Source organism: Megascapheus bottae, chromosome 17, assembly GCF_031878675.1.
Source record: "Megascapheus bottae isolate mThoBot1 chromosome 17, mThoBot2.hap1, whole genome shotgun sequence".
NCBI lineage: Eukaryota > Metazoa > Chordata > Mammalia > Rodentia > Geomyidae > Megascapheus > Megascapheus bottae.
The window spans coordinates 35,705,823-35,732,877 of NC_143525.1; the positions used below are offsets into that span (position 1 = coordinate 35,705,823).

The 27,055-nt window shown below is 51.3% G+C and overlaps 1 protein-coding gene across 2 annotated transcripts in view; it reads right to left on the reverse strand.

Moving 5' to 3' along the window:
* Positions 1-27,055, reverse strand: part of Znf385c (zinc finger protein 385C) — a 52,870-nt gene that overhangs the window by 19,524 nt on the left and 6,291 nt on the right. For both annotated transcript variants that reach the window (XM_090350874.1, XM_090350875.1), the window contains exon 2: positions 7,930-8,181. In XM_090350874.1, the coding sequence (XP_090207000.1) occupies positions 7,930-8,179 (250 nt within the window). In that variant the 5' untranslated portion in view covers positions 8,180-8,181. The remainder of the gene's footprint in view (positions 1-7,929; positions 8,182-27,055) is intronic.

Sequence of the window (27,055 nt, forward strand, 5' to 3'; positions counted from 1 at the left end):
AAGATAGAACACTTATCTCTACATACGTTTAAAATCAGACCCCCTGCCTTTACTAAAAATACCCCCAACAGCCTAGGATTCTGCACTCCCAAGAGCACTGGGGTGGGAAAGTGGGTCTTCTGTGATGGCATTTTGCGGCAGAACTCCTCCTTGACTAAGTGTCTTAGAGCAGTGTCTCCCAACGCTGGTAAGAAATCACTAGCCTGACCTGCAGCTCATTGGACAGCAGCCTCAACAGGGCGGGCCTTCCGCTCTGGTGATGCAGAGAACAAAACCAGACTGAGTGAGTGGATGAGAAGAGGCTGCCTTTCCTTAGCAGAGAGGTTTCGATTGAGGCTGGGACTGGGGCACACACAGATCAGATGGCTTATGAAATGACATCACCCTGGCTGCCATCCAACACAGCATCTAAGGAAACAATATTCTACAGTTGTGCCCTAACTGGAAAAGACACACACACACACACACACACACACACACACACACACACACACACACACACACACACACACACACACACACACACACACACACACACACACACACACACACACACACACACACACACACACACACACACACACACACACACACACACACACACACACACACACACACACACACACACACACACCCTGAGGCCCACAGGCACCTAGACAGATAGTGATAGACACTGACGCATGTACTCCTATGTACTTAGATCTTCCCACAGTGAGATTCTTAATGTACACGGGCTGTCATGGGCATGCACACGGAGGCTGTGGTCACACAGAGGAGCACATACCCGAGGGCCACGTGTGAGTGTGCACGTATACAGATGGGCATGAACAACAGAGACAAATGTGTATACACATATCTGGAGGAACAGACACACACACAGACTTCTATGGATATAGCTACAGATAATACAAAGCAATAGGCATGTGGGGGTACAGACCTTCCCAAAGAAAGCTCTATAGACAGAGGCCTTAAGACACAGGTGCAAGCACCTGTACACCCTCCCTTGCCCGATCATACACATCTAGTTTATAAGATCCTTGGGCCACACACAGAATTTCTTTCCCACTCTCTGCTCTTCATCCCCCCACCCCTAACCCCCAAGCCAAAGGGCAGATGGCTGGATCCTCCCAGAGGCACACACATGTATACAGGTCAAATAACAACAATGCCATTTCAATCACAGATAAAAACCAAAACTCTTCAAAGAAAAATAGGAATCCAGGGAAGAGAGAAAGACAAAGACTGAGGATGGGGAAGGGGGAGGGGAGAAGGGAAGATAAACCAAGATCCAGAGCTTGCCTCCTGCAGGATAAGGATTCTGATTATGGCCAGGAATTTCTTCCCATATCCTCCAGACCTTCCCCAAGCTAGGGAAAGACCCCCAAAGACCAGTCATGAGAGACCCTGGTCCCATCCCCACAGCCGCCAAGCCCTTGCCTAGGAGAGACTTCCCACAACCACACCTGATGGCTGTCTCCCTTAAAAGACCAAGTAAGTCTCCGTATGGAGACACAAGTGGGGAGACCACAGATAACTTGAGAGTTGAAGGTGGGGGATAGCTGTTGGCCCCAGTACCCAGGCTGGCCCTCAAGTGAGAACTCGCTGGGATCCTGACTCCTGTCTCCTTCCGGGAGGTGGTAACAGATCCTCTTCCCTTTAAGGAGATTTCACACAAGGACACCAGGCTCTTCCCCTCCCAGTAGTTTCCCTAGGTCCTCCCAGCCCTCCAGATGTTCCTGCCCACTTGGTCCCTCCATGTTAGGCTCGCAGCCTAACTCCAGACCACGCAAAGGTAAGAGAGTCTACAGCAATGGTGCCTCTGGCAGACAACTTTTGGGGACAGCAACAGAGGGCATAGGGCTGGGAAGGGGGTGTGGACCCCCTCCCCCTCCCCCTTCCCCAAGTCCCTAAGCCCCATCCACACTCCCCGACATCTCAGCACTCACCCAGGAGCATTCCTCAGCCTTGGGCGGCCCTTCTGTGTGGAACTGAACTGAGTGGAAGAACAGGAGCAAATAAGCCAGAGTGACAGAAGAAGGGGGATGTGAGGGACAGGAGGGGAAGGACCAGAGGGAGGGAGGGAGGGACTCCTGGTCCTGGTTGGAAAGCTGCATCATTACTGGCCCCTGCCGCCCCCCCCCACACACATTCCCTCCTCCTCCACCCCACCCCCGCTTGCCAGAAAGTGGTTGGCTATTCCCTGGTTCCCCCTCCCCAAGCATGATTGGGGTGGGGAAAGGGACTGGGGGTGCCCCTGAAGTCTCCTCTCCCACCCCCTGGGGGCCCTGCTAGTGTCACAGCTGCTGAGTAAAGGGTTGACCTTGTCCCCAGAGACCTCTTGGGCAGGGACAGAGTTGTTGCTCTCCCTTTTCTGCCTTCTGGAAGGTTCTCCTGGCCCTCATGCCTCAGGGATGCTGCTACAAGAGACCCCATTCTCCTAACCCAGTCTTCCTCATTCTCCCCCAGACATCCCCTTACATTCACCTGCTTTTGTTGAAGGGGAAACTGAGGCGAAAGGAAAGGAAGGGAGTGAAGGTTGGCGCCTTGGAGCTAGGAAGAGTAAGGAGGGAGTACATGGGCTCTGCTAGAATTTCCAACATCCCTGCTCCATCCTGTCTCTCCTCCAGTGTCCCTTTCTTCCCTTCCTCTCGCTGAAAGCTGGCTCTGTCTTCACCTGAGCACCTGGTGCCTCTGGGCACACGGGAAGGGGGGGGGGAGAAGGAGAGAAGACAGCCAAACCCACAGCTGGATCCTCTCTCGCATTCCAGGCTCTGTCTGGCCCCCACCCCCTCAGCATCCTGTCTCCACCAGACAATAACCTGTAATCTCAGGGCAGCCAGTACCCAAATGCCACAAAGCAAGTTTGAGGGGGGACTGGCAGCAGCAGCTTCCGAAAACAGGTTTGTTAGGAAGGGGCTCTGGGGGCCAAAGAGTTGAGTGTGTGTGTGCAGAAACTCAAACCCAGAGTTAATTAATGCACCCAGACAGAGACAGAATCTTTGTCTTCTTGAAGAGTAGGGATCTGAACTAAGCCCCCTAATTCTCTACCCAGACAGCCTGTCCTGTCCTGGTGGTCTGGTCTGGAGGGGGGAGGGTGTATGTGCTAATGGTCAGGGTCACACCTGGGAGAGGGGGAGGGGAGGTCTTGGGAGTTCCAGGGAAGTGTGGGGAAACCTCTGTCGCCGGCCCACAAAGGAAGATAGCACTGGCTAGAATGCAAGAACTTTGGGGGTACAGTTTCTTTGAGGTTAGTACCCAAAGACCTCAGGATGAAGAGGACATGCCTCTGAGAAGGGACAGAATGGTGGAGGGCAGGTTAGAGGGTTTTGTGGGGGGGACTTCTAATGAGACAGAAATTAGTCCACCTGTGGGAAAGTATGCGGGAGGAGGGTCTCAAGCTAGTGACTCAGGCAGGCGTGACCCCAACTCACAGTCTTTGGATCTCCAGGGCCCAGGGTACAGCTATGGCCAAAAGGGAGATGGAAGGCCCATTCCAGCAGGATCTAGGGAGGTGTAGGTACAGGAGATGGGGTGGTGGGGGGAGCACATCCCATCCCGCCAATCTGACTACTTGGCTACCTCTGAAGTCCATTGTAGTCTGGTCCATTCTGCTTTCCCTTCCTCCCCACTGTCTGCCTTGTACTTTCTACCCAAGGTATCTCTGGCCATTTCAGTTTGCCAAAATTTATTTCATTTCTAAAGTCCCCTCCTCTCCTTTTGGTGTCAAGTTGGCAATGGATGCTGGGAGAGAGGACTGGGTCAGCTCTAAATTAGGTGGCTGACTGAGTTCTGCCAAGAGGCAAGGAGAGACTGTTTGGATTTAGGAAGCTCTCCTCCCCCACGCTCCAACCTCTAGCTACAGAAAGAGGCTGGAGATGGCTAGCAGCTCCCCACTTTTGGTTGAGGATCCCCCACTTTCCAGCACTTGTGGTTTCATCATGATACCAGCCTCTATTCTCTGGGCCACGCCATCCCCATTCCCTCTCCAAATGCTGTAGGTCAGTCTCTTCGTACATGCTATTCTCCTTGGCCTGCCAGGGATAGGGGAGATGGAGGCATAGACATCCTGAGAGAGTCAGAGATACCTGGCATTTTACCCCAGCAGTGTGGCCTTGGGTATGTTATCTGCTCTGAGCCCCAGCAGTCCCAAAATGAGGGAGGGCTGAATATCTCACCTGCTAGAACCCCAGGGGTGTCCTGCTCTAGGAGGGTCTGTCCTGCTGAATGTGAAAAGCTTGCTTGGCACAGGGTGAGTGGGGGAGAGGAGTCATAGCACCTGAGCCAGGTACCTATTAGAAGTCAGAGCCAGTACTTTCACCTCTTTGCCTACACTGAATAAGCACTAGGGGTTTCCCGAGGTGGGATGGTTAGTAAGGACAGCCTTACTTTGAGTATTTCCATCACCACCACCTTGGGATGGAGTTTAAAAGAAGGCCCAGCCTGACGTGATGGCTCACGCCTGTAATCCCTGCTACTCAGGAGGCTGAGATCTGAGGATGGCAGTTCAAAGCCAGCCCAGGCACTAAAGTCTATGAGACTCTTATCTCCAATTAACCACTAGAAAATGGGAAGTGACACTGTGGCTCAAGGGATAGGGTGATAGCTTTGAGCTGAAGAACTCTGGCCCAGGCCCACAGTTCAAGCCTCACAACCAACAACAGCAACAACAACAACAATCCCAAAATACATCCCTGAAGAATAAAAGGAATGTGGAAAGGAGGTAGGAAATTATGGGGTGAGGTACCCGCTAGTTCCTCCTCACTGCACCCCTTCAAACATTACAGGCTCACTCAGGGCTGGGAGTAAGAATCCAGGAACTGGATGTGACAAGGAAGGGTGTCTCTGATCCCCGTCCAGAGAAGGAAGAGCCACACACACCTCTTTGTGCTTCTCTCCCACAGACAACCTCGCTGCCTCTCTGCCTGTGACTCCTGTCACTGTGGAAGCCTCTAGCCCCACTGGCCTCTAATCAAAGTGACAGTTCCCGGAGAACAAGTCCTGGCTGCCACAGGGCTGAGACATTTTGTTTTGTGTGGTCTGGAGCCTCAGACCATGAGTGTGTAGGAATGAAGAGGTGTGTTTAAGGGCTCCTCACATTTAACCTGGCCCCCCTGAACTAGGCATGTGTCTGTCTTTCCATTTCTCTAGGAGCTCCAGTCAGCATTTGCCCAAGGCCTTCAGTTCTTTGTTGAAAAGGGGCACGCTGGTCTAGTCCTCATACTGGCCCCGACTAGAACTCATGTTCAAGACCACTGCCAATATCCCCAATTTTCCTTACTCAACTCCCACCATGGGGTTTTTACTAGCATCTTGCTGCTGGGATTGTCTGGTCTCAGACAATCAAGGACAGGGAGAAGACACCAGGCCTAGGGATCATGGCCCATTACAGGCCCAGAATCAACCAGGCCAATGGAGAGAGTAGGAGCTCCCTGCAGAGAGGCCAGAAATCTGAGGCTCCTCTGATCTGGCCCTAGACACAACCATTGCTTCCCCTGTGCTGCCCTGATACTGGCCATTTCTTACAGCATGGACAGTGCAAAGGCCTGGTTCCAGGTCTAAGTTCTCCTACCCCTAGCTTGTGTGGGCCTGATTATCCAGGAACAGGCACCAAGCACTCCTCAGGAAGGGCTCCTCACATCTGGTGTGGGGACAGGGCTAGAGGTGACAGATGGAGAGATACTCAGATGGATGATGACTTAAAACAGCCCTGATGGAGCCATCTGGATTGGAGTACCAAGCATTCTTCTTCCTAGTGACCCCTAAAACAATGATTCTTCCAAGTCAACCCCACCCATCGCTGGCACAGCAGCTCCCCGCTTTCTTCCTGGCACCCTCTTTCTGTCCACTGAGCAGAGCTGCCATCCACAGAGCTGTCCTAGCCAAAGCCATCTATGCCACCTCCTCCCTTTGGGGTGTGTGTGTGTATTTTACTGGGGATTGAACCCCAGGCATTGTATATGCATGGCAAACACTTGAACCTTTGATTCTCTTTTGTTTTTGAGAGAGTCTAAAACTATCTCTGCCTGGCGTGGCTTCAAACCCTCTTCTGTCTCCCAAGGACCTGGGATTATAGTATGGACCATAAGACACAGCCTCTCTGGCTTCTTGAATAACCCTATGAAGCTTGTTACTATCTTAGGTCAAACACATCTAAATGTGAAGTTATTAGCTAGCTCTTTCTTGACACACAGATATGATACCTTTAAAAAGTGTGAATTCAGCCTGTTGTTGGTGGCTCACATTTGTAATCCTAGCTACTCAGGAGGCTGAGATCTGAGGATCAAGCTTCAAAGTAAACCTGGGGCAGAAAAATCCATAAGACTTATTTCCAACTAACTACCAAAAAGCTGGAAATGGGGCTGTGGCTCAAAGTGGCATAAGTCCCTCAAGTAGTTGATGTTTTGAAGCTTATCAATAAATATTTGCTGACTGAGTGACTCTTTTTTTCTTTTTCTTTCTTTTTTCCAGTCATGGGGCTCGAACTCTGGGCCTGGGTGGTGTCCCTGAGCTCTTCAGCTCAAGGCTACCACCACTTCCAGTTTTCTAGTGGTTAACTGGAGATAAGTCTTTAGTGCCTGGGCTGGCTTTGAACTGGGATCCTCAGTTCTCAGCCTCCTGAGTAGCTAGGATTGTGGGCATGAGCCATAGTGCCTGGCTATGAGTAACTCTTTTTGGTGGTACCAGGATCTGAACTCAGGGCTCTACCCTTGGTAGACAGGAGGTTCTTTACCACTTGAGCCACACCCTCAGCAGATTGAGTGGCTTTTGAATTCCCTCCACACCACACACACATGCTTTAGAAACATCCAATCATCAGCTACACTCTTGTTCAATCACACCCTTGACATCCAGCCTCAAGAGCCCGAGTAGAGGAGCTGGTGCCCTTGGTCAATGCACACGTGTCCTTTGTACTGTGACCTCTGCCCACCACCCACATTCTTAGGCTTACCACCCCCTTCCTCTGAGGTTTCATGCCCAGGGGAAGTACATGGTACCCACAGCACCCATCTGCTCTTTCTTTGTCTGCCTCAGCCCCAAAATGAGGCCCAATCTTAGGGTGCAGTGGTGCTAGGGGATGCAGGCTCTGGCCGATATTTCTCCCCCACTATGCTGTGTGTGGAGGGGAGCTACTGGATGTTCCACGAATATCCCCGGAAGAAAATAAAAGCTCTCTAGGTGTCTGAGCTCAGTGGGTTTGCCATAGGCTACACTAAGCTAAGTGATTTAGCCTTTGGTAAAGCCACTGAGTGGTCTGTGCAGGCATCCTCAGGAACCGGAAGTGAGGACCAGGCTTGCTGTGAACCTGAGTCCCCTGTCAGCCTGCAGTTTGGCTTTTTACTTTCCCCAAGGCTCCCATGTGCCTGTCAGCTTAAATCACCCTCATGGGTTCATTCACCCATTTCCCCCAGAACTCTGCCTTGCAGCCAGCTGCCCCTCAGTGCTGGCAGCCAAACCTCTGCCAAGTCACCCCAACCAGGGAGAAGCAGAAATCCTGGCCAGGAGTCCAGCGCACAAGGGAAGAGGCGCCTCTCCTCAGGCCTTCGTGAGAAGGCGTGGACCTTGCTGACTCTGGCCTTTTGAGACCAGGGTGTGATTTCACCATAGGTGACATCCTTGTCTGAAAGTCTCTCCCTGCCAGGGGCACCAGACTACAGAAATGCTGTTTAAGTGGTCCCAATTCCCCCCCTAAAAGAAAGACAACCCTACTGGGTGAGGCCTCAGAACTAAAATGACCTCAAGATGAGGCCTAAAGATCTCAGTCCTGAGAGACCCCAGGGCAGGGTTATCTAGATATAAAACCAAACTCAGGGATTCCTCAGACCCTGAAACTCACTCTTTAAAGGCATCCCCACCCAAAAGAGTCCCAGACTCAGAGGGACTCAGGGGGGCTCAAGCCAAGTTGACGGAGCAGAGACCCTCCACACGGACCTGGGCCTGAGGGCGTCTTGCCCAAGCTGAGCTGCCGCAGCCTCCGCTGGTGGGCCCGCCCTCCACAGTGCACCTGGGCCTGGGCTGCTGAGTTCAGCTGGATGTTGCAGACATCACACAGTGTGTACGAGGGCCGTTTTCTTTCCCGCTTGGGTTTAGGTGGTTCTGGAGTTGGAGGAGAGCACTCAGAAGCTCCGGATGTAGGAGGCTCCTTCTCAGCAGGGGCAGATGGGCTCAGTGGCCGCTTCATTCCTGAGTGGATGAGACAGGCAACAAATAAACGATGGGTGAGTAGCTGTGAAGACACACACAGAGAACGAAAGAGAGAAACGGGGGGCGGGGGGAAATGGGAGGGGTTCAAGACCATTTCTGGTGTGCTGTGTTCCAGGAGAAGCCTCCAGCATTCAGCAACCTTCTGTAAGGATGGCAAAAGGGAGCATAACTGAGTTGTGCTGTGGACAGAGCAGCAGTTGAATGCAAGAAGTTTAGCCCACTGCTGTTGGCTTATACCTATAATCCTGATCAGGAGGCTGAGATCTGAAGACCAAGATTCAAAGTCAGCCTGGACAGGAATGTTCATGACACTCTTATCTCTAACTAACCACTAAAAAGCCAGAAGGAAGGCCATGGCTCAAGTGGTAGAGTGCTAGCTTTGCATAAAAACGCTCAGGGACATCTACACCCAGAGTTTAAGCTCCAGTACCAGCACACACGCACACATGCGCACACACACACACACAGGAATTTCAGGGAAGGATGCCTGTACCCTGGGGGCCCACAGAAGTGCTGTGAGTCTTAGAGACAAGGTGGACACTGGGGGAGACACAGCAACAGGATAGGTAGTGTTAAGCAAGTTTGGGAAGCCAGAGCTCTGCCCTGAGGCAGGTACTGACAACTCTGGCACAGACACTTAGTGGAGACACAGCAGCCACTGGCCAGAAACCCAACCTTCCTGAACCCTGTCACCCAGCAGCGTGACACTCACAAATAGTGCCAGTGCACCAGCACCACCCCAGCTCCTATCCCACACGGTTCTAGATATAGATACCCTCTGCTGTCTTGGTCACCAGGGGCAAGGGCATCATTGGTGTCTTGTGTGAAGACTTGGGCCCTGAACTCAGCCAACACAACTCTCATCTTAGACCCTGAGGTTGTGATCCTTATGTGGTCCCATTCCTGCTGCAGAGTGGTAGAGCCACCATGCAGTACCAGTGGTAGCTTCCAGGTGGCATAGTGAGCATCAACAAGGAAACTAAGAGGTGGCAAACCAATATCCCCTCTGGGCGGGGTCCACTCCACACTCAAGGGGCAGCTAGGCTGCTGCTGAGCTATGCCAGGGCACAGGATCATGCAAGAAGTCACTCCTAACACTTTGTGAGAAGGGAGTGGAGGAGACCCCCCCAATAATTAATATCTTTCACCTCTAGATGGTGGTCCTCATCTGTCTTGCAAGACCTTCCCACCCCCACTTAGCAGGAAGCAGGGAGGAGGGCCTAGGTGCTCATGATGGCGGGAGGGGGGGGTAGAAGGGGGGAAGCAGGTGTCAGAGGCCAAGCCAGGTGGAGACCTTTGAGGGATGAGATTTTCCTGGCTGCACCAAGGCATGTTGCCTGTTTGCCAGCAAGGGGACAGGGATCTTTTAAAATCCCAGTACAATTTATGACAGGCAGGCAGGGATATGGCTGAAGAGAACAGACAAAGATCTGCCACACTACTGATTAAACCCCTATGATATACAGCCTCTGGGCTCAGAGGACTGCCTGGATCCTGGGCTAATGGTGTCCCCCAGCCAGACTGCTGGACCTGCCATGGCATGTCCTGCCTGAGCTAACCTTCCCAAATGTCCCCTCAAGAGTTACCCTGCTCTGGCTAGCCAAGGCTCTCAGTCAGAAAATCTGGAGAGATGGGCAATCAGTAGGGCACACACGGGTCTAACTCTATGCTATGACCGCAGGCAGGCTCGCACCCATCCCCTGCCCTGGCCCCTACTCAGTAAAAGCATGACTCACTCCAACATGACCCACACTTGTGACACGTCCTCATGCACATACTCCCTTTATGTGGTCACAGGTGCTTGGTGATTTCCGTGAGAAAGAAATTGAGTCCCTGAACAGGGCAGTGGGCTGGCTTCAAAGAAAACAAGAAAGCTGATACTAGAAGCTTCTCTGCTGCCTTCTTCACCATCCAGTTGTCTAGGCCACTTCTTTTTGTGGGTTCACTGTCCCCTAGGTGCCTTACACATAAGATCTATTTTCAACTTCATAACTACCCAATTAGATAGGCACTATGGTTAACCTATGATCTACCCCCAACGATTATACCACAGACTCTAAGGTTTTCTGACTGGACCTTGACTTCCTAGACTTGTTCGACTCAGAGCGCTTAACCACTGCCCACTCCCACTTCTCCTTAAGGCCTGCTAAGCCCTGGTTGAAACTTCTGGCTGGGGAAGGCGGGTGGGTGGGGAAGATTCACAGAAGGGATTCTGGGAGGAGGGTCAGGGCACTACAGCTCCTATCATGAACTGGTGCCACCCAGTGGGTTGCCACCTCTGGAGGGAAAGAGGTACAGCTGGGAAGAAGAGCGTGGTGAAAGGAAAGGGGGAGAGGGACAGAAGGACAGAGGGAAAGAAGGAGGGAGGGAGGGAGGGAAAGAGGGAGAGAGAGAAATAAAAAATTAAAACCATACCCAGGTACTGGTGCTCATGCCTGTAAGTCTAACTACTCAAGAGGCTGAGATCTGAGGATTGCTGTTCAAAGCCAGCCTGGGCACTAAAGTCCATGAGACTCTTCTCTCCAATTAACCACCAGAAAACCGAAGTGGCAATGTGGCTCAAGTGGCAGAGTGCTATCCTTGAGCTGAGGAGCTCAGGGACAGCACCCAGGCCCAGGGTTCAAGCCCCATGACTAGAAAAAAAAATGATAACATAATAATAATAATAATAATAATAAAGTAAAAAGGGTGCATGGATCCATCTGTCTGCCTGGTAATTACACAAGAAAAGGATAAATCTCTGTTTTCTACCATCCCTGAGAGATGGGCTGAGACTGCTGTAGGAAGGAAGGCTTGGACCATGGGAGGGAGCCTGGCCTCACATGAAGGCTGGAGAGCTGGGGAAGGCCAGGACCCCTGCTGGTCTTGTCTTGTGTTCTGTCTGTGGACAGCTTGGGAAGGGAGACAAAGAAGAAGCACTCAGAACTCTCTACCATTCTGATTGGGTGACCAAAGGACTTTGGAGTAGAGGGTTGTCCTGATAGCACCCTGGGAAAGAGATCCTCAGGAGCAGACTGTTTCTCTCAAATGGATAGGTAGAGAGGAAGGTTCCAGACTTGTGCCCAGCCTTTGGCAGAGTATGAAGGGCTCCTTCAGCAAACCCTTAATGAGCCCAATTACATCCTGGCATTTTCCCCCATGTCTGCCAAGAGTCACCTTCTGCCTCTCCTAGGCAGATCCCAAGCCCTGCCTCTAAGAAGGGAGCCTGGTTGGCTGGTCAATCTTGAGAGCCAGTCCCTGCCCATCCCAGTTGTGGTTTCTCTGCCTTCAAGGAGAGGGAGCTTGGGCTGAGCTGATCTGTTGGGGCCTTTGTAGATGGAGTGACAGTGGCAATTCTGAGACAACTCACCCGGCAGGAAAAAACAAAAACAACAACACATAAAAAAAACCAGCCGGGTGTAGTGGCTCACACCTGTAATCCTAGCCACTCTGGAGGCTGAGATCTGAGGATCGAGGTTCAAAGCCAGCCCAAGACAAAAGACCCTGACACTCATCTCCAATTAATCACTAGAAAATGGGCAGTGGGGCTGTGGCTCCAGGATAGGTGAGTGGAAGAGCTCAGGGACAATGCCCAGGCCCAGGGGTAGGGTAGTAGCCTTGAGCTGAAGAGCGTAGGGACAGTGCCCAGTGCCCAGGCCCAGAGTGCAAGCCCCATGACCCACCCAAAAAATGGCTATAGGAAAAATAGCCATCACCTTTAGGACACTAGAAGAATATCATCTTAGCAGGATGCCAGGAGCTCATACTTGTAATCCTAACTATTCAGGAGACTGAGATCTGAAAATATTCAAAGCCAACCTGGGGCAGACAAATCCATAGGACTTTTAGCTCCAGATAATTAGCAAAAAACTAGACATGGAAATGTGGCTCAAGTGGTAGAATTTCAGAGCATAAAGCCTTGAGTTCAAGTCCAAGTATTGATACCACCTTTGCAGTGGGAGGCACATAGTAGGTCCATGAAGCAAGTCCATGGCAGCCAGCCTGACTATCCTGGAGCCTCAGGAACTGGGGATTCATACCCTCGATCAGCCTCACCAGTCCCCCAACCACACAGCCCCGGCTCTGCCAGCACAGGAGGCTTGAGCCTGAACCACAGCCACCCAGGCAGCAGCAACCAGATGTAGGGAGCTACAGGACAAACTCTTCCTGTTGAAGTGATGAGCAGAGGCACTGTGATCACTACGGGGGACTTCCCGGTGCAGAGGGTCCAGCTGGAAGGCAGGAAAGGAGGGCAGAGGCGCTGAAGGAACACCACAGTGCTGAGTAAGGTCACTCCCTCAACACCCTGCCCTCTCTATCTTCACCCCTTGCTGTCTGGGTGCTCCAAGAGGCCTCGTTCTCTCCTGGTACCCCCAAAAGACAGGTACTGTCTCTCCTGATCAGGGGAGAGTCCCCCTCCCCCTCCCCCAAAAGCCATCTCAGAAGGACTCCCTGCCTACCTCTCTCCTTGCAGAATCATTGATGGAAACTCAGAATACAGGCCTCTAAGGTGATGCTGAGGGAAGGTGGGTTTCAACACCTCCCCTCTCTCCATACTTTCTTCCTCTGCTGTAGGCGAAGACTGAATGTTACCCTGCTACCTGCTGGCATGCAGGGTATCCACCCCACCCCCCACCCTCTCCTAAGCGCTCCAGGGCCCAGGATCCTGGGAACTTCATACTCAGTCTGCTCTTCCAGCCCAATTTCCTCCCAAACACACCGCTCAGCTTAGGACAGCTCGAGTACCCAGTACTTCTAAGCCAGGGAGTCCTGGGGGCCAGAGAAAGGAAGGAGGGGGGAGGTCTTGGAACGTTTCAGATTTGTAGATAGAGTGGGGGAGATGGGGAGACAGTCTACTCTCAGGTCAGGGAGACTCCTACACACTGTGTCCCCCTTCTGGGGGTCCCTCCTGTGGCTGAAGATGAGGAGGCATCAGCTTGGGGAGCAGGAGGGATGGGATAAGAAAGTCTCCAAAGCCTGGGGGGGGGGACACAGGTGGAGGGGAGGGGAAGCAAGTGGCGGTCCCTTGTACCCTGAAAAGGGAACAGAGCCCGCCTCCCCTTTCTATTCTATTCCACTCCCTGGAGGAGCAGACTCGGGGATTTTCTAAACATCTCAGGAAAAGGTGTTGGGTTACTCTCCAGCCCTTCTCCAGTCAGATGTCACCTGGTGGTCTTCCCTTCCCTTTGCCCAGGGGAATGAACTCCCCAGACGTCAGTTTCTATCTAAATTTCTGGCACAGGAGTTGGGGTGGGGATGGGGTGGAGAGCGCCCGAGGCCTCCCAACTCTCCCCAGCCACCTAAACACGGAGCAGGTGCCGGGCCCCTCTCCTCCCACAGGCAAGGTCCTGTGGTCAGCGATGGAGAGGCAGGCGTGCGCCCCCCACCCGCGCCTACCTGAACTGCGACCCTATGGGGACACACGTGGACCTGAACTCAGGCGCCAGCCGCCGTCCCCGGGCGATCCAGAGGGACACAGGCCGGTCCGGAGGCACACGGCCAATCAGCCCCGGTCTCAAGTGTTCTGGGCCCCGCCTGTGTCCCGAGCCCGCCCCGGGCAGCCCGCGTGGAGCTGATCCAAGAGCCGCGCTGCTGCCTGAGCCAGCGGCGGGCGGGGGAGCCGCAGGCCGAGAGGGGTGAGAGGAGGTAAGTGGAAACCTGGGGGTCCCCCTGGTTGAGTGTCCTCCCTCCTCCTAGCACACCAGGTCCTGGTATGCCTGTTTGTGGGGAAGCTGACATTTACAAGTATCTTGTTTAGTCCAGATTGGGCCCAGCCTTCACTGAGCTAGAAAGGGCTGGAGAGCGTAAGGAATGAGGGCAAAGTTACAGATCAGTGAACACCAGTGGGACACCTCAGATTCCTGGGAACCAGAGGATGAGCTAGGGAGGTCTCCCTGTGGAAGGCCGGTACCTAACACACACACACAGAGGCACGTGAAGCCAGCGGAGGAGTGGAGGGGTAGGGCTGCGGCCGTGCCCCCCTCACCTCTCTGTGTGAGGTGAGAAAAAGACTTAGAAAGGGGCCAGAAGCTGCACTAGCTTCCTCAGAGGTGGCCACATGGCGCATCTCACCATTTTGATGGGGCAGATCTCAGGTGGATAGTCCCACCCATACCCAACCAGAGAGGTGTGCGTGTGTGCGTGTGTGTGTGTGTGTGTGTGTGTGTGTGTGTGTGTGTGCATAGTGGGGCTTGAAACTCGGCCATACCCAACCAGAGGGGTGTGTGTGTGTGTGTGTGTGTGCGTGTGTGTGTACTGGGGCTTGAACTCAGGGTTTGGGTACTGCCTCTTAGCTTTTTCATTCAAGGTTGGTGCTGTACCACTTGAGTTCACAGAATGACTTCTGACTTTTTGCTAGTTAACTGGAGATAAGAGACTCAGGAATGGGGCTAGGAGTTTAGCCTAGTGGTTAAAGTGCTTGCCTAGCATGTATGAAGACCCGGGTTCGATTCCTTGGTACCACATACATAGAAAAAAGCCAGAAGTGGTGCTGAGGCTCAAGTGGTAGAGCCTTGAGAAAGTCCAAGGACAGTGCTCAGGCCCTGAGCTCAAGCCCAGGACTGGCAAAAAAAAAAAAAAAGAGACTCAGGAATTTTCCTGCCCAGGATGGTTTCAAACTGTGATCCTCAAGCTGGATGCTTGAGGTGGCTCATATCTGGAATCTTAGCTATTGAGGCTGAGATCTGAGAATTGAGGTTCAAAGCCAGCCCGATCAGGAAAGGCTGTAAGACTTATCTCCAATTAACCACGAGAATATTGGAAGTGGGAGATGCAGCTCAAAGTGGTAAACTGGTAAGAAGGAAAAAGAAAAGGGGGGGGGGCATGGTGGCTCACACCTGTAATCCTAGCTACTCAGGAGGCTGAGATCTGAGAACTGAGGTTCAAAGCCAGCCTGGGGGGCACTAAAGTCCGTGAGACTCTTATCTCCAATTAAACACCAGAAAACCAGAAGTGGAGAAGTGGCACTGTGGCTCCAGGGACAGGGTGGTAGCCTTGAGCTGAAGAGCTCAGGGACAACTCCCAGGCTTAGAGTTCAACTGACAAAAAAAGCGGGGGAAGGGGACAGTGCACAGGCCCTAAGTTCAAGCCCCATGATTGACAAAACCCCCCAAAAAACCAACCAACCAACCAACAACAACAAAAACAACTGTGATCCTCAGATCTCAGATTCTTGAGTAGCTAAGATTACAGACATGAGCCTGGAAGAATTATTATATTTTTGTTTAATTTTGGGTCATGGAGCTTGAACTCTGGGCCTGAGCACTGTCCTTGAGCTCTTCAGCTCAAGGCTACTACCCTACCCTTGAGCCAAGCTCCACTTCCCTTTTCTAGAGGTCAATTGGAGATAAAAGTCACAGGTCCTTTTACGCCAGGACTGGCTTTGAACCTTGATCCTCAGATCTCAGCCTCCTGAGTAGCTAGGATTACAGGTGTGAGCCACTGCATCTGGCTCAGAAATATATCTTTATAAAGCAGTTGCCAAAAAGCAGTTTTAAAACTAAACCCAAAGGTGACTGACAAACCAGACACCCCTGTGTACTCAGAAGGGGAAGGAGGAAGGAATGACAATCCCAGGACCCTGTACACTCAACACCCCTCAGCACACACATCCTCTAACTTGATCCAGTCACACTGCTTCCTACCGCAGCCCACGTCCTATGTCTGTCAGCCGACAACTACAGTTGCTCAGACTTGGAAAGGACCTTGAGGTCATCCTGTCCCTTTTGTAGCAACCCTGACAAGGTACTGTCTGGCCTCTGCTTGATCGTTCCCATGACAAAAGAGTCTACTCCTCCAAAAGAGGGCAAGTGAGCATGACTCTGGGTTGGCTAGTACGGCCTCTAAGGAGCTCGAGTTCCTATGTTACCAACAGGTCCTAGATCTGCTTCCCAGTAACAGAAAAAGCCACTTCACTTCCACACTCAGCTCAGCATGGCGGGCAGCCTCTCCCCGCAAGAAGTCCCTTCTCCCAGCTAAAAACCCATTTCCCTCAATGTCCTTTCTCTGATACGATTCCTCCTCCAAGAAGCCTTCCAAAACCCTCTGCCAGGGCATCTTGTCTAGGTCCACACCAGGCATTTATCACAGGTATTAAGCTAGTTTCCCTGCACACTGCCTAAACTACCCCATTGACACGGAGCCTTTCCCCCAAGCCAGGGTGGTTCCAGACTTCATTTCCTGCTGCCCAGTATGTGACCTGAATTGAACAGCTTAATAAAACCCCATTGACTAAGTGGTTTCCAGGTGTTTTGTTATTCCAGTTACATCCCTTCAAACTTACTTAGGCTTTTGTGTCCTTGGGACAGCACAAAGAGGGGTAGCATCATCTCCTCCTGCCTCAACCCCATCCTCTGTGAATGCCACCACCTCTTATTTGCAGGCTTGCATTAGCTCTATATGAAGCTGTGTATCTATGAAACCCCCAAGTCTATTTCTATGCTGATGTACCGTTGAGCTCAGCAACCCTCGAGTTAGGACAGACAGATGGAGGGATGGACGGACTGATGGACTGACTCCCTCCCTCCCTCTCTTCCTTCTTTCCTTTCCCTCCCTTTCTTCTTCCCTTCCTCCCTCCCTCCCTCCCCCTTTCCTTCCTTCCTTCCTTCCTCCCTCCCTCCCTCCCTTCTTTCCTTATTTCTGGTGCTGGAGATTGAACCCAGGGCTTTATTCATGCTAAGCAAGAGCTTTGCCACAAAGCCAATATCCCCAGCCCCTGAGATGCAGGCACTGGCCTTTAAGCTTATGCCACTGGCGCTTCCATTCTGCCAGCCCTGTTGAAATCATTCAGCAGGGCCACAGGTGCCGGTTTAGGGTTGCCCACAAGGACCTAGAGACCTAGGAATAACACTATGGCATACAGACAAACCATTGTTGTTCGTGGCCAGCCTCCGGTATTCCAGACCTTCCCACACCTTTATGAACTCATTGTATCTTCTCGGTGACCTTGAAGGGTCAGTGTGAAACTCCTCAATTAGAAGACATGGACAGACAGGCCTCTGAGAGATTAACTTGCTAGAGAGCTGAAGTTGAGATGTGTTCCATCTCTCCGTTCCAGAGGCTAAACTATCTCTTCTATATGCCATGGTGTCTCAAAGGCCTCAGTCCAATATGCTCAGTGGCCTCTTTTCCTGTAAAGGTGGGGGTGAAGTTGGATCTAGTGATACATGCCTATAATCCCAGCACTTGAGAGGCTAAGGCAAGAGGAGCTCAAATTCCAGGCCAGCTACACAGTTGAGATCCTGTCTTTACAAACAACAACAAATAATAAACAAAAGGTTGGAATAAGGATTTTCTGTTTTCTAAAACAGAAAATCTCTACCTAGTAATGGTACCAGGTGGTCCTCATCCCCCTTTTCTCTGTCACTCACCCCATTGGGAATCAGGTTCCCTAATTCTGTCCCTCCTCCAGCCAGAAAATGACACTAAATACAGCCACTGAATCTCCAGTTTGGGCATTCTAGTTTTCTCTAGTCCCCTCACAATTTCTTTTTTCTTCTCTTCCTCTCTTTATGTCTGTGTGTGAATCTTCAGGTCTAGGTCTAGCACACTAACCTAGGGGCCAGGAGGGTAGCCTAGTGGTAGAGTGCTTGCCTAGCATGGATAAAGGCCTATGTTGAATTCCTCAGTACCACATTCATAGAAAAAGCCGGAAGTGGTGCTGTGTATCTCAAGTGGCAGAGCACTAGCCTTGAGAAAGCTCAAGGACAGAGCTCAGGTCCTGAGTTGGAGACCCAGGACTGGCAAAATAAAAAAGAGGTAACCAATACTCACAGTTGGATTTGAGAAATGAATCTATTCTCTGTGGGAATGAGACCAGGCATCTTGTTTCTGCTGTGTGAGTTTGGACAAGTTACGTCTTCTCTGAGTTGTTTCTGTTTTGTAGGTTGTAGAACTTGAACTCTGGGACTGGGCCTTGTCTCTGAGCTCTTCAGCTCAAGGCCACCCACCCTACCCCTTGAGCCACAGTGCCACATCTGGTTTTCTGGTGGTTAATTGGAAATAAGAGTCTCACGGACTTTTTGTTCGGGCTGGCTTTGAACCATGATCCTCAGATCTCAGCCTCCTGAGTAGTTAGGATCATAGGCGTGAACCACTACACCCAGCTTCCTTATTTATTTATATCCACAAGGCAAGGTATGAACATGTCACAGTGCAGAAGGTGATGTGAGATCATCATGGACGTAACAGGTGCCCAGACGACATTAGGAGGCATCACTGATTAGATCCCTCACATGCTGGGACACAGAGGCTCAAAGTGGTACATAGTGGCTGGAAGGAGGAGTCTGGAGTACCTGGATTTAAAACCTGCTGGTGCTGGTGGCTCACACTTGTAATCCCAGCTACTCAGGAGGCTGAGATCTGATGATCTGAATTTGAAGCCACCCTGGATAGACAAATCTGAGAGACTCCATTTAACCATCAAAAAGGTGGAAGTAGAGGTATGGCACAAGCGGTAGAACACCAGCCCTGGGTGGAAAAGCCAAGCAAGGATAGAAAGGCCCTGAGTTCAATCCCTAGGACCAGGATGGGCAGAGACAGAGACAGACACACAGACACACAGACACACACTCTCTCACTCTCTCTCTCTCTCTCTGCCTTCTCTGCGGGCTTAATAAATACAATATTTACTACAAAGATGTAAGGTAGGTGTAGTAATTGTTATAACAACACTAAAGCCTCGATGGAGGTAGATGGGCTTAGAAGAACTCCAGTTCTCTTCCATCAGAAGCTCCTCCAGGGTTAGCCCCAGATCCCTGGGTCCCCAGAGGGTAGGAGACATTCAACTTCCGCCTACCATCCCAGCCGATCCTTCCAGAGACCCTTCTGGTACCTTCAGAAAGGACAGACTCCCTGATGGCTCCACCAGGTCCTGGCCCCTCTCCCACTTTCAGCCTCTTAAAATAGCCCAGAGCCACCATGTGGCCAGGGCGGCTCCCCACAGGCTGCAAATCCCCCTGAAATCAAATCTCCACCCTGCCCCAAGCAACATGGCACTACGTCCTGCCAGCACTGGGCTCAGCCCCACCAGGCTCCTTCGAATGGACAGTTGTCCTTCACAGTGACGGGGGGGGGGGGGGGGGGCGCATAAATCCCCAAATCATGAGACAGATGCTGGGAACATAGACTCAGACACGGTACTAATTGATTTGTCTGGGGGCAGGGATGCTGTGGAGACAACAGTTACAGGCCTCAATTTCCCAGCCTGTAAATCTGGGGAGGGTGACTTGGTGACCACCCCACCTGGACCCTGCTGGACTCAGTTCCTGGGCCATTGCACCAGCAGCACATTCATAGCCTAGTAAATGCTAGGATGCGAAAGGAAAACCTGGAGAGCCCGGGGATCCAGGTTGAAGGAGGGATGCCCGCCCCACTACACTCTAGAAACCGGAAGTGGACTCCCATCCCTCCTCCGGGAGGGGAGGGCCTGGGAGGTGGGCGTGTCCACTCCTTCTGGGAGGTCCCTAATGGATTCTTGGATGAAGCCAGGTCCTCAGGAGGAGATTATCACATTACATGTTCAAAGGCCTTAGTAAAAAAAGGAGCATAGCAGCTGACACCCCTAACTCCCACTTGACTTTCCCACACCCCCCCTCCTGGGTCAGAACTACAGGAGCATCAGAGAAAGCTCTGTGGGGCTCCACTGCCTGCACAGGGGCTGGAGGGGCAGAGGGATGGACAGGGTGACTCCTCCCAGCCTGGGCTGCTGTTGAGTTAGGGTGAGATGGAAGGGGAGGCAGCAGGGGCAAAGGAAGGCGATCAGAGGGCTGAACTTGGGTGTGAATTTGGAGAGACTCCTGGGAGCTGGCTGGAAATTAGGCAAGCCCCATGTCTGAGTTCCAACTCAGCCATCTTATTGTGTGGCTGGGAACATGGCTCCTCAGTTTTCTCACCTGTAAAATGGAGGTAACAATACGAAGGCCTAATTTCCCTGCCCCACAGCTAACATAGGGGGAGATTAAGTGAGGTAACATATAGATAATCCCCTGCATGCTATCAAGAACCATGACTGTATAGAAGAGATGAAATCATGAGTTACAGCAGGTGGGACAAGGATAAAACTTCACAAAGAACTTCCTTACCACTATGTATTGGAAATCAGTGGAAGAAAACACAGGTCCAGGCAGAGGGCTAAAAAGCTTCCCCAGACGCCTCACTCTTCAGGAGCTGGTGATGGTGCTGGGCTCATTCTCAGATCCAGGCCTTACCCTTGTCTATCATCTTGCTCTCCACAGTCACCAAACTGTCCCCAACCTTTCCCAGTCCACAGCTGAATCCATTGCCAAGGCAACAGACATGATTTTATTTTAACTCCTTATCCTGCTGGGCAATGCTGCTTGGGGTATAGAGAGAGGGCAGAGCAAGAGAAAAGGAGGCTAGGACTCAGGGTATCCAATAGTAAGGCTGACCTCCTCCTCTCCCAGAATATTAGTGGTAACAGCAGCTATCTAGAAAGCAGTCAGTTCTCTAGTAGGACTTCCTTGCATTGTTGTCTAGAAGGGAACGTAAAGATCAAAGGTTTACTGGTATTCCCTGGGACCTGGGCCCTTTTCCCTCTTAAAGAGCAGCATTGAGAAGAGGCAGAATGAGGCCCTGACTACCAGCCAGGATCCTCAGTGTGGAAATTAAGACCTTCGGGTTCCCTTACCCACCCTACACTTCCTGAAGCTTTATTTGCTTAGTTTGTCCAGCAAGATCCTCCCATTACCCTACCCCCACTGGGTCTTAAAGTCCTTCTCCTTTCTCAACATGGGAAACAACTTAACTCTCATCTCATTCAGAGGATGGTGGCAGGGGGAGGCTAGGATGACCCTGAGAGATCTAGGACAGGAGGCAGAAGAGAGGCTCCAAGCCATCGTCAGTGGGAGATGATGGGGGTGACCACAGCTCACCTTGTCAGCCAGGGAGCAGCGCTGTCCACATCAAAGCACCTTCCCCTCCAGTCAGCCTGCTGACTGGAGGCACACAGCTGGTACAGGCCAAGAAGAAGGGAGCCTTTCAAAGTCCATCTAAGAGGCTCTAGAAAACACCTTGCTGATGGGCTGTGTCAACATGTCCTGTGCGCCCTGGCTCTCTGTCCAGCCTCTGGAGGCTTCACAGGAGAGAGAGCAGAGGGCAGAGCCTGGGCAGGTCATTACACCTCTGGATCTGCCAAATGGCCCAACAGCTTCTACTTTGAGGGGTCACTGAAGAGGTGAGACAGCCCCCCCCCCCCACATTCACTCCATTGGGACTCGGCAATAGAAGCCTCAAGGGGCCTTCACAGGACCTTCAAATCCAGGGAGTCCAGAGGAAGGATGAATGGAGAAGCAGGAAGAAGAGACATGAGGGGGAAGGGAAAGACTTGAAGGAGACAGGGGGTGGTGGGACAGCCTCTTGGGGAGGAAGGATGGTTTGGCTGATAAAGGGACAGGCCTGCCTGAGTGTCCTGAATGATTGCTCCCCGGAATACTAATTCTGACTCCCGAGGTCCTTCCCAGGGTATCTGCTGGGCTTGGTTTGGGGTATGGCCTGGACCATTCTGCTCAGGTGACTCAGATGTGTAGCCTAGAGCCAAGTCCTGGCATCCAGCAGGTTTCCAAATCCCCCAAATCCCCAGCTATGTGAGCATCTTTAGGGGAACTTATGGACCCCTTTATCTGGATCCCATCCCAGGGCCTCTGAGCCAGGGGTCTGGGAGTCTGGGGGTGGGGCTTAGGAGCTACCTTTTTTTTCTCCCCCCACTGATTCTGGGGCTTGAACTCAGGGCCTAGGCACTATCCTTAGCTGTTTTTTTCAAGACTATCCCTTTATCCCTTGAGCCACAGCTCTACTTCCAGTTGTTTTTACTGAAGAATTGGACATAAGAGTCTCACAGACTTTCCTGCCTGGGCTGGCTTCAAATTGGGATGCTCAGATCTCAGCTTCCTTAGTAGGAACCACCCCCGCCCCTCCTCCCCCTGCCTGGCCCCCATCCGACTTCTTAACAACACCCAGGTTGTTCTGGGGAGCAGACAGAGGTAGAGTTTTTTCCTGTAGTGCAGTTATTGTGAGCTCTGAGCTTGGCCTTGGGCGCCCTCCCCACAGCCACCTTATCTATACTGCAGGGTCACATGGCTCACTGCAGGCCTCAGGCTCAGAAGCCCTGATGCCATGTCTCTCCTGTTCTGGGTCTCTCCAGCTTCTTCCCATGAAGGCTCACTCCCCTCTTCCCCCTGTCCACCTGGCACTGGCTCACACCTGTAATCCTAGCTACTCAGGAGGCTGAGATCTGAGGGTCATGGCTCAAAGCCAGCCCGGGCAGGAAAGTCCATGAGACTCTTATCTCCAATGAACCACCAGAAAACCAGAAGTGGATCTGTGGCTCAAAGTGGTCAAGTGCTAGCCTGCGCAAAAACTCTGAGACAGGGCTCAGGCCCCCCGACCAGGAGGGGGGTGTGGGGAGAGACAACATACATGGCAAAGTTGATCCAGGAAACATTCTTCCATGGCCTCAAATAATCTGGAGCCCTCCACACAGACCTCCTTCAGGTGCCTTCTAGGGACCATCTATCCCTTCCTTTCCAGAAACAGGACAGTGTTATGGCCATACTACCCAGGTGCGAACCCTGTCTCAGCCACTTCTTAGCTGTGGGACTGTGTGCCTCAGTATCCCCATCTGTAAGATAAGGGTAAATTGTACCTCACTTAGTGGGTCATTAAGGGGATTAAATGAGTCAATATTTGTCAAGAGGTTAGCAAACAAGCACACAGTAATCACTTTCTGTGCTTGCTACACAGTGCTCAGTGTGCAGATGGTCAGTCAACAACCTGGATCCTGACAATGTGGCAGGCCTGGGAATCTGGGATTTAAACCCATTTTACAGGCGGGGAGACTGAGGATGAGGGACGAGAAGAACTTGCCCCAAATACTGAAATCTGGGGTCTTTGTCACTTCGAGTTTTGTTGTTTTGGTTTTTTTCTTCCGGAACTCTCAGGTTAATTCTCTTATTCCTCAGGCGCCTCGTCTGGCCCAGCTGGGCACAGCGCCTCGCACTGACAGAGGCCTCTTTATACCTCTGCTCAGGGTCACACCCTAAGTTCGGAGCCACAGCCGGACACAGCTCTCTGTGTCTGGGTCTGTTCCCATGCCAGGTCTGTGGCTGCCTGGTAGCTCCAGCCACTTGTGCCCAGGTGGGAGGGTTAGCGCTTTCTATCTTTACTCCATGCCCCCCCTTCCCCTCCTCCTCTTCCAGTCCAGTGCTCTTCATGTGCAAACTGAGCATTGGAGGGTTTTTTTTTTTGGGGGGGGGGGAGTGGTGTAGCTCAATGGTAGAACACTTTCTAGTATGCATGAGGCTTCCATTCTCAGCTCTGCACAGTTAAAAGTACATTTTTTAGCTCTGAAACCAGGCACTCGTAGCTTACACCTGAAATCCCAGCTACTGAGGAGGCTTAGACCTAGAAGATCACGGTTTGAAACCAGCCAGGGCAGAAAAGTCCAGGGGACACCATTTCCAATTAACTGCAATGAATCAGTAAAAAGATGCCCAAATGGAGACTCAATGTAGAGTGAGCAAGAAAATGCAACAAGAGGGGCCAGGAATGTGGCCTAGTAGTGGCCTAGAGTGCTTGTCTAGCATGCACAAAGCCCTGGGTTCAATTCCTCAATACCACATACACAGAAAAATCTGGAAGTAGTATTGTGGCTCAAGTGGGTAGAGCACTGGCCTTGAGAAAGCCCAAGGACAATGCCCAGGCCCTGAGTCCAAGCCCCAGGACTGTCAGGAAGAAAAGGAAGGAAGGAAGGAAGGAAGGAAGGAAGGAAGGAAGGAAGGAAGACAGAAAGAAAGAAAAAAGAAAGAGCAAGCAAGCTGGGTGCCCATGGCTCACCTGTAATCATAGTTACTCAGGAGGCTGAGGTCTGAGGATCACGGTTCAAAGCCAACCTGGGCACGAAAAGTCCGTGAGACTCTTATCTCCAATGAACCACAGAAAACCAGAAGTGGCACTGTGGTTCAAGAGGTAGAGCATTAGCCTTAAGCTGAAGAGTTCAGGGATAGCACCCAAGTCTAGAGTTTAAGCCCCACAACTGACCAAAAAAAAAAGAAAGAAAAAAGAAAAAGAAATATAGCAAGAGTCTGAGGCTCTGCAATCAAGCCCTGGTGCACGAGCTCTCTCTCTCGCGCTCTCTCTCTCTCTCTCTCTCTCTCTCTCTCTCTCTCTCTCTCTCTCTCTCTCTCTCTCTCTCTCTCTCTCTCCCCCTCCCTCCCTCCCTCCCTCCCTCTCCCCAAAGCAGATGCTGAAGGTTCATGCCTATATTTCTAGCTATCTGGGAGGCTAGGAATTTAAGGATTATGGTTTGAGGCCAGTCCAGGTAGAACAGTTTCTGAGACTATATCTCAAAAGTTACTAACCACTCCCCCAACCCCCCCTCCCCCAAAATAAAACCCTTTCCCAAACGACTTTCCACTTTGAGAAAAGCCGTACCCTAGAACCAGACCCAACTCACCTTCTACAAATTCTTCTATCCCTCTGTCCCCCCAGTTGCCCTTTTTACTAGGTCCTTCCCACAGATTAACTGAGATATAAATACTACCGGTCACCTAAAAATATTCCTAGCTACACTGACAACCATCAGAGCCAGATACAAGAAAACTCATTATTAAATAAAATGGACAAGAGAATTTAATCTTCGATACAAATCTTTTTTTTTAATCTTTCTAAGTGGAGTGACACAATGACAGAGCTTTATGTCAACAGTCTGCAGTTCCAAAATTGATGGATGAATCAACTCACAGCTGCGAAATGTAGAAGGAATGGATGCTGATTTGAAAAACAAAACAGTCACAGTAGAATTAAAGTTGTGATTTGAAAAAACAGTGGAGATTTGTTTAACTGTACTACATGGCAGAAAGGGAAAAGTCTGACCGAATTAAGTTGGCTGAGTAGTGTTCAAAGTAGAAAACACCTTTCCCCCAAGTCTTCAGCATTGATATGTTTTGGTTTAAAATGTTTACATTCAAAATATTCCTTGCCCCCCTCCAATCTATTTTTGTATGGCTCCTAGCTTGCTTTGATTAGCTGAGCCACACCAGGCTCTTTCTACCTCCAAAGCCCAGCAAGCTCTCCCTCACCTAGGGCTTCTCAAAGCCTGTTCTTTCTGCCTGGAACCTTTTTTCCTCCAGGCTCCTCCACCCTCCTCCCTCTCTTGGCTGATACAGGAATAATACGCCATGAGCTGCCTCACCACCACCTTCCTTTTGTGTGTGTGCTACTGGAGTTTGAACTTAGCCATAACTCCAATCTTTTTTGGGGGGGTGGGGTGGGAGGGTCATGAGGTTTGAACTCAGGACCTGTCCCTGAGCTCTTTTGCTCAGGGTTAGCGCTCTACCACTTTGAGCCACAGTGCCATTCCTGGTTTTCTGGTGGTTCACTGGTGATAAGAGTCTCATGGACTTTCCTGCCATGGCTGATTTTGAACCTTGATCCTCAGATTTCAGCCCCTTGAGTAGCTGGGATTATAGGCATGAGCTACCGGTGCCCAGCTCCAATCTTTTTGCTTCAGCCATTTTTCATACAGGATCACTTGATTTTGTCCAGGACTAGATAGGACTATAGGACTACCATACCATGCCTGTGTGTGTGTGTGTGTGTGTGTGTGTGTGTGTTGTGTGCTGGTTCTGGGGCTTGAACTCAGGGCCTCTACCACTTGAGCCACAGCTCCCCCCCACACCCCCTTAGTGGTTAATTACAGATAAGATTCTTAGCAGGGGCCAGGAGTTTGGTCTAGTGCTTGCCTAGCATGCACAAAGACCCAGGTTTGATTCCTGGGTGTCACATACATAGAAAAAGCCAGAAGTGGTAGTATGGCTCAAATGGTAGAGTTCTAGCCTTGAGAAGCCCAAGAACAATGCTCAGGCCCTGAGTTCAAGCCCAGGACTGGCAAAAAAAAAATTCTCACTAACTTTCCTGCCTGGGCTGGCTTTGAACCATGGTCCTTAGATCATGAAGATTATAGGCATGAACCCCAACATCTAGTCTGGCTTCTTTTTTGTTTTGTCTAGGCTGGTCTGGAGCAGAGACCCTCTTACCTTTCCCTTCCAAAGAACTGGGATTTTTAGACATGAGCTACCACATTCTGTTTTTGTTATTATATTCTGTTATTCACCCTGTCTTGTTCTCCCTTGATTTCACAGGGCAGGGTCATGCATGGTAGGTACTCAATAAATACCTGTTGCTTAAATTAACTTCTTTTTTTTTTTTAAATCAATGTTCTGGAATGAGGATATGGGCTAGGACTCCTGGGCTGTGTTAGAGGAGAGGGGCAGGGTGGGCATACATCCCCTGAGTCATGCCATCATGTTCTAGGGAAGCAGGAGAAAAAAGAGGAGGTACAAGAGCAAAGCTGCTCATCTACCCAAGGGCAGTGCCTACTAGCCAGCTGCCCCCAGCTGGGCCGCCCCACTAGAACCTGATGCCTGTATTTGGGGAAACTTCCTCCTGATTCCCATGCTCCTCTTCCCCCCCCCTCCGCATCCTGCAGATCTGAAGTAGCTATTCCTCGTTTCTACCAAGGGACAGTGGCATTCCCAATTAGTGCCCACATGGTTAACACCAGCTCTAGAAGTTTCTGGTGTCCCTCTCCCTTTAGGAAGCATCTAATTAGGACAGCAAGTCTCAGAATGAGGTCAGAGGAATGCTACCTGCCTTCTTCCTCCCTTCCCTGCCTGAGACACAGGGCCAAAGTGTCCCTCTGGCCAGGTCTAAGAGGAAGAAGGACACATAGAAAGGATGTGGGAAAGCTATGGGTGACAGTGGCTTGTGGCTTCCAGGGAAGAGCCCTAGCTGTGGGGAATGAAAAGACATGGGTTTAAGACCAGGATCTGACTCTGGTCAAGTCTCTTTGTTTTCTGAG